This window comes from Cnephaeus nilssonii, assembly GCF_951640355.1.
Source record: "Cnephaeus nilssonii genome assembly, chromosome: 10".
NCBI lineage: Eukaryota > Metazoa > Chordata > Mammalia > Chiroptera > Vespertilionidae > Cnephaeus > Cnephaeus nilssonii.
In genome coordinates, this window is record NC_137081.1 from 10,132,680 (window position 1) to 10,144,982 (window position 12,303).

A 12,303-nucleotide genomic window follows, 5' to 3' on the forward strand; every position below is an offset into this window, starting at 1 on the left:
TGATCAAATATATATACTTGCCTTTGTCTTTATGTTATTAGGAAATTCTGATGAGCACCGCTACTCAGTGATGCAAAAAGACAGGCATTATTTTGCATAGAAAAGAAGAAGAAGGAGAAGGAGATGGAGAAGAAGAACGCTACATATATGTCAAATGTCAAGAATAGTTAAATGTCATTCTTTCTCTCATCCATAAAAAAATGTCTTGTTTTAATAAACAGCATTAGAGATCTTGCTTTTATAACCATGTTTTTCTTCCTCAGCTACAGGGGAGATTTATTCCTTGGAACCACAAGTCTAGCCACACGTTCTGACTGTTAAAGGAGCCTGCTCTGTTCCTTTACAAAGCCTGTTGACAGAAATGTGTGTCTGTCTTTCCCTAGGACACGTCGATAGAGAACCACCATCGTATGCAGGTTTCAAAGGAAAACCACAATGAAAAAACACAGCAAACCTCCAGGAGGGCCTTTGGGCATGCCCACATTGATCACCCTTGGCTCAGGAGTGACAAACCCCACATTACATTCTATGGCAACTCCTTCCCCAGTAGGAACGCAGATCTCAGTGGTAAGAAGCCAACTGTCTTGCTTGTAAATCTGAGTGAACCTAATCATGCAGAGTTCATTTGAGAACACTGAGGCCAGCTGAGTATCACTTCCTCATGCCACTCACCTTAGAAAATAACAGTCAAGGGGCAGGGTAAAAGGGGTCAATGGGGGAAAGGGGGATATATTTAATACTTTCAATAATAAAAAGTTTTTTAAAAAAGAAATAACAGTTAAGCCCCGTCGATGTGGCTCAGTGGTTGAGTGTCGACCTATGCACCAGGAGGTCACCAGTTCAATTCCTGGTCAGGGTACATACCTGAGTTGCAGGCTCAATCCCCAGTGGGGGACATGCAGGAGACAGCCAATCAATGCTGATGATTCTCTCATTGATGTTTCTATCTCTCTCTCCTTCTCCCTTCCTCTCTCTCTAAAATCAATTAAAATATATTTAATAATCATAATAACAGCCAAATTTCTATTGGAGGTGGGAATGAGACTGACAGGCTCTTTGTCTAGAACTCAATGGCAAACATTCTGCAATCAGACTGCCTGGGTTCAATCCCACCCCCCTTTTCTAGCTATGATCTTGGGCATGTTATTTAATCCTGCTGAGGCTCAGTTTCCTCATCTGTAGATTGGGGATAATGATAATACCTCCATAAGTCTACTGTGGGGATTGAGTTAATGTATGTAAAATATTTTACGCAATTCTTGTTCCATATTTAGCACTCAATATATATCATCTATTATTATTATTATTATTATTATTATTATTATTATTACCATTCTCTCTATCACCTCACTCAGCCAGCAAGACCCCAACCAGATTACGAGAGGAGGGCTCCCTGAGCCCACCCCATCCAAAGCCATGGCTGCCTCAGTGCTCCAGCATTCTCTTTGCCTCTTCCCATTAACCCCAAAATGTTAACAGTTGAAAGCCAACGTGTCCCTCCCCATACCTGCAACTAATAAATTCTCATTCCCATCCTGTTTCTACAGACAAACAAGGGAACATGAAACTCCACACGGGCGGCGGCAGCCACTTGTCACAGGAGCCTCCTGCTGAAAGATGCCTTTTCCCTCCTGTGGCCTCTGCCACTGACTCAGAAAAACACACACCTGGGGAAGTGAAGAAGAAAAAGGTTGTGTGTGTGCATGTGTGAGTGTCAGTGTGTGTGTGTGTGTGTGTGCGTGTGTGTGTGTGTGTGTATACCCATGCAAGCATGCACTTAAAAGATTCATCTCCATTTAGGAACAAGGTGACTCAAAGGGATGTCTCAAACAGAGAACTGGTCTTACCCACTCTGACCTCACCATGTGGAGCTGGAAAAAAGCTGGAGTGATAAATGTTGAAAATAGTGAAGTCCAAGGAATTTTAGCTGCCCCTAATTCTACCCTAACGCATTTGATGTTACTGCACTCTCTAGTGGCAACAGAATCCTTTGTTCTTCTAAGGGGCTGCGGGTTATCTGCAAACGAGTAAGGACAGAATTTGAGGCCAGCCAGCGTAGCTCAGTGGTTGAGCGTCGACCAAGAGGTCACGGTTCCATTCCCGATCAGGGCACATCCCCAGGTTGCAGGCTCGATCCCCAGTGTGGGGCATGCAGGAGGCAGCCGATCAATGGTTCTCTCTCATCATTGATGTTTCAATCTCTCTCTCCCTCTCCTTTCCTCTCTGAAATCAATTTAAAAAAAATTTTTTTTTTAAAAAAAAAGGACAGAATTTGAGTTTGTAATTGATCCACTTCAAACAGAAAATGCTAGAGATCTCGAATCCAGCAATGGTTTTGCATAATGGAGGGTCTGTCACCTTGAAAATGTAAAGTTACAGATTTATCAATCCCTTCAGGAGTCAAGGACACCTTCTTCCTTAGCGATGTTCTTGGCTGTCTCTGGCCTGGTCCTGCCTTGCAAGTCTGTCTGGGTTTGGGGTAGTTTGAAGGCACCTATGCTGAGTGGGAACCCACAGGGGACCCAGAATGCTCTGCCCCAAAGCAGCTGTGTGAACTTAGCAGGTCGCTCCCCATTCTGAGTTTCAGTGACCTCGTCTGCATGATGGATAATATCGCCAACCTCATATGCCTAATGCAAGGAAGAAAGGACGTGATGTGTTTTGGTGAAAGTATCTTGTGTCCGACTGGGAAGGGCAGTTAACTGTGGAGACTCGTGTCATCTGAAGTGGCCCTGGAGGAGCCACAGGCACTCCAGGTGGTTCCGGTGCCAATGAGGGAGGTTGTTTTCAGTCTATGCAGGGTTTTCTCTGAGTTCCTGTGTCCTGACCTTAACCTTTCCAACCACCCGAGCAGGGCTTCTGTCTCCCCAGGAGAAAGCAGCAGGTGTGACCTGCAAGAGTCCCTGCAGGCCTGAGGCACGTCCCCAATCTCACACCAGGTCAGCCCAGAACTGAACCAGCCCAGCGGACAGGAGTCCCTTCCCTCAACCCACGTGCATGGGAGAGGAGAGCAGTATTTTCCACTACATTAAAACTGTACATTTTTAATTAGAATAAAGAAATTAAGGCTTGGCTTGTCAGCCTTACCTCGCACAAGTCATTTCAGTTTCCACGTAGATTTCTCAATGCAAACTTCGTCACACAGAACGCACAAGGTCAGTATTCAGAAAGGGGCAGTTGGTGGGCAGCTGGCACCGGGGCAGTGAAGTCTCCAGGAACATAAAGATCCTATGTGCGTGCGTGCGTGCGTTTGGTCAATCATTTTCTTACTGTCTCCAAATTATAAATATTAACTCTGCATATATTGGGTTGAATTTCCTTCCTTATTCCACTCTAAACATGTAGGATGCCTACGTGTGTTTCTGATCGTTTTTCTCTTTTTGAGCATTAAAAAAGTGAGGAACGTTTTTATTTTTCCTCCTGTGAAACTGAACTCCCTGAAACCCAGCACGCATATACATTTCATAGAGCCAAGTTCTCCTGTTAAAAGCTGCAACTAAAAGGAGAAATTTTCGGCAACTTCTGAATAATTGGAAACAGGAGTCTCTAAGTACCACTCCTAGAGTTTCTATCTCTGTACACACACACACACACACACACACACACACACACACACACACACACACCATTTGGGGGGCGGGGTTGGCCACAAAAACTGGGCTAAAGTTGTGGCTGATTCTGACAGACAGTGATTCTTTTTAGCTATGCTCATATTACAGAAGAATATAGATACATAGATTTTCTGCTGGTGGCGAGATGGAGTATTAAACCCTAATGAGAGACAAGTCTACTCTCAAAGAAATATAGAAATGAACCCAGTTCCAAACACTATTGTAACTACACATCGCTAGCTCATTTAATCCTCATGGCACTTTTTTGAGGTCGATAGTATGATTACTCCCATTTTACAGAGGAAGAAATTGAGGCTTAGAGAGGTTGTGGAAGGCAAGCAAACACAAATGTGTACTCCTCTTTTCTGCTCTTTCTTACCTAAATGGCTGCATAATTAATGTTCTGCTCCTTGATTTTCTCCCATCCTTGAGATTTCTCCCTCTCCAAACATAGAAATCTCAGCTCTATCGTTTCATCTGGCTCCATTTCCACAGTTGCAAGAGAAGGAAAGACTATCTTTCCTCTCAAAGGCTCTTGAATTGATCATGTTTACACTTCTGAGAAGAGTAAGAGGCTGGATTCACGAGGGCAGAGCTGAGTTCCCGCTCTAGTCAGATACCCGGGTCCCAGGTTGGTTAGCTTTACTTCTCAGCCATGGGGGCTCCCCAGCAGCTCTTGGTGCTAGAGATCCAGTGAGATGAATGCCATTTGTCCCCTGCAGGCAGCCGGGTTTGAATGCCTGCCATGTTGGTCTTTGTTTTGTTGTTTAATTTTCTCCAGGCTTCAAAGACCTTGAAATTACCTCCTATCTCCCAAGAGCCACCCGGAGTCCCGGACCCCCTGCGGAGTCGGTTTAAAGCCAGAGAGCCCCCAGCAGAGCTCCTCATCGTCCCAGTGGAGATTCATTTCCACACCCGGCGCCCCTCAAAGGAGAAAGTGCACAGAAGAGGTAGGTCCCCTGTGGGTGGGAGCTCCTGAGGGAGCTCAGGCCGGCCAGGAACAAGTTTCAGAAACCTAACTCAAACTATCTTAAGCAAAAAAGACAGGTATTCGCTCATGGCGTTGGGTAGTGCCCGGATGAGCAAACTCCAGGCTCAGCTGGACCCCGGCCTCAGAAAGTGTCATCTGGGCGCTGTCTAACTCTCTCATCTCTGTTAGCCTTCCCTCTCAAGCAGGCTGTCCCCATGTGGCGGTAAAGATGGCCGCCCCAATGCTAGGCCAACCTCCTACCTGTTATCCCCACTCAAAAGGAAGCTGATGTGGGACCATAGGTAGATCCAGACTGTATGATGTTGTTTTAGGGGATATAGAGGAGAAACTGAAAGTGTTTTACTCTTTTTCTAAAGTGTTGAGGCCTTCCTAATGTAGCTATTTTTCTTGTGTCTTTTCTACTTCAGTACACTTGGTGTGCTGGGTCCCTGGCTAGTACTGTATTGGCTCTGTGAAAACACTTCTTTTTTTAAAAATATGTTTTATTGATTTTTTACAGAGAGGAAGAGAGAGGGATAGAGAGTTAGAAACATCGATGAGAGAGAAACATCGATCAGCTGCCTCTTGCACACCCCCTACTGGGGATGTGCCCGCAACCAAGGTACATGCCCTTGACCGGAATCGAACCTGGGACCCTTGAGTCCGCAGGTCGACGCTCTATCCACTGAGCCAAACCGGCTTCGGCTATGAAAACACTTTTAAATCCCAATTCTGTCCTGATCTTACCAGATGCTACTATACTTGAATGGTTCCTAAAACTGCACAGTGCCATTTCAAATAAAAAAAAATGAAGGCTATGCCTCTAAACGCTCTTGCAAAAGTACTAGAATGGCCTCTGAGCACGTTACGTGCCCACCCTGGACCCAGTCACTATGGCTAAGGCGATGGGGTGCTCTCCTTAGCCAGGCTTCAGCCCCGTGCCCATCCATGGATGCAGGGGATGGACACAGCTCCACCCAAACCGCATGGTGCAAGCAGGGAAGAGACGGGTCCCTCCAAAAAGAGGCAGCTGGCAGAAACCACAGGCATTCACCACAACTTGGCTTTCCCCTCGTCTCCCAGGTGCTGCGCATGCTGAGTCAGGACCAGAAACAGAGGAGCCCAGTCCGCCACGGGGGCCTCCCCTGAAGCATGCGTCCTCAGAAAGGCTGGCGGAGTTAACAGCGCATCTCCCAGGGGACATGGGCAGGGCCACGCTCTCGCCCCAAGGTAGCTACTCCCGCTCTCCACATCCCCAGGAATCAGCCCAGAGGGAAGCCAGGCGACACACAGAAGGGTCCTCAGCCATGGAGAAGGAGGCTGGGAGGGAGGTGGCCGCTTGATGGCTTTTGTTCGGCCAGCAGCTGCCTTAACCAACACGCAGCGGTAAAACCAGCCTGGTGCCTAGCTCATCAGTCACTCATTAGCTCATCCCCCTACTCAGACTTAATCATCTCTGGTCGCAGATATAAAACAGCACCAAACTGACGAAAACTTTGCTGCATGCTTTATAGTTTATCCTATGCTTTTCACCAATACAATTTCATTTCTAATCTGTTTAGGAATATGTAGTTAAAAAGTCCATATAGCAATAATAAAAACCTTCACTCTGATCTTTCAATACATCATATGAACATTTGGAATTACACACAGGGGTGTGTATTTGCATGTGTTGGATAGGTGGGAAGTAACAGGCCATATTTAGAACGCACGCCCCCCCCCCCGCCCCCATTCTCAGAAAACTGAGCCTCCTTTCCAAAGAGCAAGTGCCTGATGACAGTACCACAAGTGTCAGGTGATCTCCGACTAGCGGCCCTCAGAAGGAGAGGGTGGGCATTAATATTTAAGGCCTTCTGAATTCCTCCGTGCCAGGCGCTGTCCTTAATTTTTAACACATGGCATCTCGTTTCCTCCTTACAGCAGCCCTACCCTCCTTTCACAGATTAGAACCCTGGGCCCCTGAGAGAGAAGCCCTTTGTTTGGGGCCACACAACTCGAAGTGGCCCAGCTGGGATTGGAGCCTGGCCTGCTGGCGCCGGAACCTCCGTTCCTCTTACTCGTTACACCGCACTCACCGCTTTTCAGAATAAACAGAACGACAGGCCCGGGCCAGGACCTTCTTGAGACATTTTGGTTTTGAGAACTTCCTTTCATTATTGGGGCAGGGGCTTGTTTATTCTGTTAAGTGGGAGTTCGTCATCCTAAAGACTATAAAGTTTTCTTTAAAAAAAAAAAATCAGATATGGGCGAGGGCTGCTGTCTGCGAACAGGCGAGAAAGGAGCCTTCCAGCGGCGGCCACGCCATCAGGTGCGCAGCCGGAGCCACGGCCACGCCGGTGACTTGTGTCTTGGGGATGGCGCCCCTCGCACCGCCCTTGCTTGTTTTGAGCTGCCATGGCCAGCAGGACCGAGTGTCTCGAGCTTGTCCCTCCTCTGCCACCCTGCCAGGGGGCAGCCAGCCTAAGACGTCCCGAATACCTTGTTGCGTTTTCACCCAGAGCTGGGGGTTGTCTCCCAAGCCCGTTGACATGGACATTTTTGAAGAGGATAGGCTGGTTGCTTTACAGAATGGCCCTCAATTTAGATGTGTCTGTCTCCTTGTGACTAGATTCTGACCCAACGTTTCTGGCAAGAATAGCAGGCGATGTGTCCTTCTCCATGTATCGCACCAAGGGACACAAAATATCCCTTTACACTTATTTCATTTGTATAGCTTGTCCCATTACAGGTGATGTTAAATTGTATTATTTGGTCGAAGGAGGCTAGATTTCTCCATTGTAAAATGCCCCTTTCCCCTTTGTAATAAACAAGTAGCTTTTGATCTTGGAGACTGTGTGGGAAGCCAGCTTTTACACACACACAGCAGCAGCATGTTGGACATGAAATAAAGACCACGCTCGCTGAAGGAGATTAAGACAAGGTCCCGATAACTTAGATTACCTGGGCCCTGACCGGTGTGGCTCAGTTGGTTGAGCATTGTCCCATGCACTGGGAGGTTGCCGGTTTGATTCCTGTCAGGGCACAAGCCCAGGTTGCAGGCTAGGGGACATGCAGAAGGCAGCCGATCGATGTTTCTCTCTCCCTCTCCCTTCCCTTCTCTAAAATCAATAAAAATATTTTTAAAGACTAAGATTACTGCTCCCTAGAGCAGTCCCTGCTAGTTTTAAGAAAGAGATAGAGAAAGAGAGAACAGAAGTGGGCCATTGTCATCAACCCCGTTGCCTTCCACCTACCCTCGGGAGGTGCCACTTTGTACCCTATGACCTTGAGGAGCCATGCGAGCATTGGTTCTGCTCAGGGACATGGCTTTGTGGTGGGACCTCGTAGCCAATGACCCATGAGTTCTAACGTGGGGCTTCCTCCAGTAAGAACCTGCGGACTCGGGGCTGGGAGGACCCTGCAGCCTCTCTGGTCTTTCCTAGGTATCAGGAGCCCATCGATAGAGCGAGAATAACAACCACCAGAGCTCAGATGCTCCCCGTTCCGCAGGCTCCCCCAGCTGAAGAAAGGCCGCTCTTCGAGCCAGGAGGAACTTCATCTTGGCCAGGGGAGCTACCTGGCCTCTGCCCCTTAGCAGAGCTGGAAGAGGGACAAACTCGAGAACAAGGGGCATAAGCCAACCTGCACTCTGGGGGCCATCAACCAAGTTAGAAAAGCGGTTGCCTCTCCTTCTTGCTGACTCCGAGTTCTCTCGCTCCTGCTTTTTCTCCTTTTGCTTTGAAGATGGAGGTGCCGCAGCACAGAAGGTGACCCCCCCACCGTCCCTGATGGAGGGAAGAAAAAGTCCAGAGGGCCAGAGGGCCCCGGACGGCCTGAGGACGTCAGTCCACAGCAGCCCCGCAGGCCCCCCGAATGCGAGCCGTTCCAGGGGAGCACTCCCAGCAGAAGGACAAGGTAATCCCCCCGGGGGTGCCTGGATGCCCCCAGCTTGGCTTGTCTGCGGCTTCAGGCTCATTTTAACCATCTTAGGGCAGGGCCACCAGGCAACCGTGATGTAAGCCGTCTGACCCCCATGGGAAGGGGGAATCGGCCGTGTTTCCGAATGTCAGTGGGATTCTTGTCCACCACGCCTTTTCCCAAAGAGTCGGTTCACGTTTAAGGGTTGGCTGCACCAGCACCAACTGCCAAGCTGCCCTACACGCTCCTCACGCCTGGCGCAGCGTGTGATGACACAGCTCCCTGCACGCCTCAGGGAGACGCGCTACTGGGTCTACCAGACGGACTCAGCCCCAAGCCATAACCCGCCCCCCCGGGGGCCAGGGAGCCTGGTGATGCTGCGGGGGTGGGGGGGGAGCCCCCGGGAGGAGGCAGCCTCCGCCCAGGGCAGAGCCGAGGCCTGTGCACAGAGAGAGGACTCCCATTTCTAGTGAAGGGTGAGGCAGGCCAAGGCCACACCCTCTGTGACTTAGTTCTCACTCTTCAGAGCTGACAGTCTCAGAGACTAAGACGCTTATACAAGAGCAACAATGCGAAGACAGTACAGTAACAGCTTCCACGGGGCTTTGATCTAAAAGCAGCTCATAAAGCTAAAATTGCTTCACGTCCAAATTGCCCCTGAAAATCCCATTGGGAGGTGCCAGGCTGGAGACAGACAAGCCATTTTCTAGAAATTGCAGCCCAGCCAGCTCTCCCTCCCTCTTCGCAGCCTTGGGCTGCTTTCCCCGGTGGAGCACCAGACGTAGGAGGTGGTGTGCGCTTGGGCGGCAGACAATGTGAAAAAAGCATCTGTTAACGGCAGCGGAATCACACTCAGAGCCGCTGGAGACACTCGGGGGCATGTGGGGACTGAGAGCCACCAAGGAAACAACAGTCACAGCATCTTGCATTCTCACCATTGTCAGCTCACGCTCGCCCAGAGACAGATGCCTCTATTTAACTCTCTCTCTCTCTCTCTCCCTCCCTCTCTCTCTCTCCCCCTCGCCCTCTTCCTCTCTCTGTCTCCACACCCCTCCGAGCATGTATATTGACATCTTACAATCATAAATTAAGTACATAGGTCCATAATTAAACACATACCTCCATTGTGTTTACAGCTTCTCTGTTTAAGGCTGAAATGGGCAGAATTAAATCCCATTCCTCCCTGCAACTCTCTCCCGTTTCCCCCAAGACATGGTTGTCACTTACAAACCATTTCAGAGACAGAGCCCTTCTGTTGCAATCCCCTCCCTTTACACTCGCAGGCACTGCTGCTTTCTTAGTTTTGATCCAAACGAGCCAAACACTGGCTACCACATGACAGCGGCAAGGGCACCCCTGGGAGGCTGTATAGTCCAGGACGGATCACACCACACACACACACACACACACACACACACACACACACACCGGCACACACACACCGGCACACACATGCGCACACACGTACACACAGCACACACTCTCTCTTACCCAGCCATCCTTATAAAGGACGAATCTCTAGAATGGATGCCAGAGCCATGACTAAGACAAGAGTGCAGCCTGAAACCTCAAGTGTAGAGGTTGGGTGTATATAAGTGGAGGTGTGTATGAGGGCACATGTATGAAGGCCCATGGCATGCATGCATGTCTGCAAACAAGGGGTATGCATTGAGGTGTATATCCTTTTCATGTGTGGTATACATATATGTACATGCATGCATACCTGCATGTGTGGGGTGTGCATGGTTGCTTTGTGGGTATGCCTATATACATGTATGTAAGTATGTGTGCACATCTCTGTATAAACATGTGTTTGTGTCTTTATTCATGCACGCCAGGCCTCTGTGTATATATATACGTGTGTGTGCTTGTGTACTTGTAAACGTCTACTTCACTGGTGGCCAACTCTACTCCTGACCCTTTGCCTTGGGGACGGGGACGGTGAGGGTAAACAAGCACCTTCCGTCTTTCTAAGCAACTGAGGGAATCCAGCTTCCTTCTCCCCTTGGCCTGAGCCCCTGGAGCCACTGAGCGGCCCCAGCAGTGGTCTGAGGCACGGCTGTACATGCTGGAGGAGAGGGAGCAGAGGCTGGAATCACCAACGCTGTGCCCAGGGCTGAGCTACACACGCAAAGTGCCCCTCGCCAGCCTCGCCTGGCCCCTGTGGGCTGCTTGAGCCCCAAGGGGCTGCCTTTTCCAGACTCACAAAATCATGGTCTAAGCTAGTGGCAGCTCCGCTCTGCTCATCCCACCGTCACCTCCAGAGGACAGGAACCTAACAAGGGTCCTGCTCTCCGAATCCCAGGCACAGGGCTGACCTTGGACTCCGGCGGGCCCTGAGCACAGCAGCCTTTTCCCACCAGATCCCGGCAGCGCAGGCCAGGCTCAGCCGCCCTCCCTGCCCTGGGGCTAACACTGCTCATGCGTGGGCTTATTTTCAAGAGGAGTCCAGGGACCCCTCGCTGGGACCCTTGTTGCCGGGTCCACGGAGGAGGCGTCTGCCTGTCCCTCCCAGGGCCGACCCAAAGTGAGACGCTCCTGGCGGGTGAAGGGAAGATGACAAATCCCAGGCCAGCCTCCTCTTCGCAGGGAAACGCTTTACCTGCAGCTTCCAAAACTTCCCGGCAGCAGAGACATCATTAAACGCAGACGCGAGTCAGCCAGTTTCTCCCTCTCGCTGACACAGAGGCGCTTCTGTAGCTCAGACATAATAACCCAATGTTTGCACAACAAGTTTCCTCTTGCTGAGCATCTGGAGAGAGAAGTCCCGCGGAATGGCTCGGAGGAGGGCTAATGGGCCGTGCTGATGCCTTGATGGGAAAGATAAAGCCCTTCTGGTATTTGCCCAAACTAAACACCACCTTTTCTCTTCTTTCCAAGCACCTTCCAGAGGTGGAGGTGGCTAATTGGTAATCCGATCAGGCATCCCTGTGATGTGTGTTGGTTCATTGCTGTGAATCATCTGGCTCCTGACAGAGAGCAAGGCCGTTTCCAGAATCCCTTCTGGCACGTTCCCTGTTTGGAAAAGAGATGCTGGCTCTGGGCAGCAGCCACTCTGCAAAGCGGGGAGAAAAATGAAGTCAGAGGGTGATGAGTGTCGACCACCAGGAGCCATCAGGGTGTCTGTGCCGGAGCCGCGCAGCCAGCGGGCCTCTGGCTGAGGGAGAGTGCAGTCAGTTCGGTGGGTTATATCATGGCTGGCTTCGTACGAAGAGCGTGGATTCAGAGCCAAGAGATTTGAGCAGCCCTAGCTTGTCCCCCGTGTCGTCAGATGACCTTGGGCCGGTCCCTCGCTGTGTCCAGGTTCCTCGTCCCCTCTGGAGGGAGAGACCTGCCTCCTCCACGGACAGCCGCTGGAACGCTCCCTGACGATGGCTGCGTTTTTCACGTTGTGTCTGTTGTTGTTGTTGTTGTTGTTGTTGTTGTTGAACTGGCCACCTAGGACATGGTGTCCAGAAACTGGACTGCCTTTGGTTCCAAATTCCGTGCTCAAGAACTTCCATCGCCGTGATAGGAGTCTAAAAATAACTTGGTTCCGACGTGGCGGAGGCGGGAGTCAGACAGGTGGGGGCCGCTGTCATTGTGGCACAGCTGGTGCCACGGCTGGAAAGCAAATGTGCGTCTGCTCACCTGCTGCGCTTTTGTGCTCTCCGTTCCAGGAGAAATCGCTCCCCTTTTGGCAAAGCAGAAGTCAGAAGCAGGAGAGGAGCTATTTAAGTCTGTTGTCACATTGTCCAGAGGATGCTTCAGTCATTTCAGTATCCCTGGCCCCTACCTAGCACAGCGCCTGACGCATACATAGCAGGATCACAATACGTGCTGGTG

At 50.2% G+C, this 12,303-nt stretch overlaps 1 protein-coding gene across 1 annotated transcript in view; it reads left to right on the top strand.

Moving 5' to 3' along the window:
* The window catches only part of KIAA2012, a gene marked incomplete at its 5' end in the record, with an annotated part of 95,840 nt that overhangs the window by 17,152 nt on the left and 66,385 nt on the right, over positions 1 to 12,303 (top strand). The window contains 7 exon segments of the mRNA XM_079783093.1: positions 384 to 567; positions 1,548 to 1,690; positions 4,393 to 4,561; positions 5,665 to 5,811; positions 8,305 to 8,475; positions 10,921 to 10,963; positions 10,965 to 11,023. Of these exon segments, the coding sequence (XP_079639219.1) occupies positions 384 to 567; positions 1,548 to 1,690; positions 4,393 to 4,561; positions 5,665 to 5,811; positions 8,305 to 8,475; positions 10,921 to 10,963; positions 10,965 to 11,023 (916 nt within the window).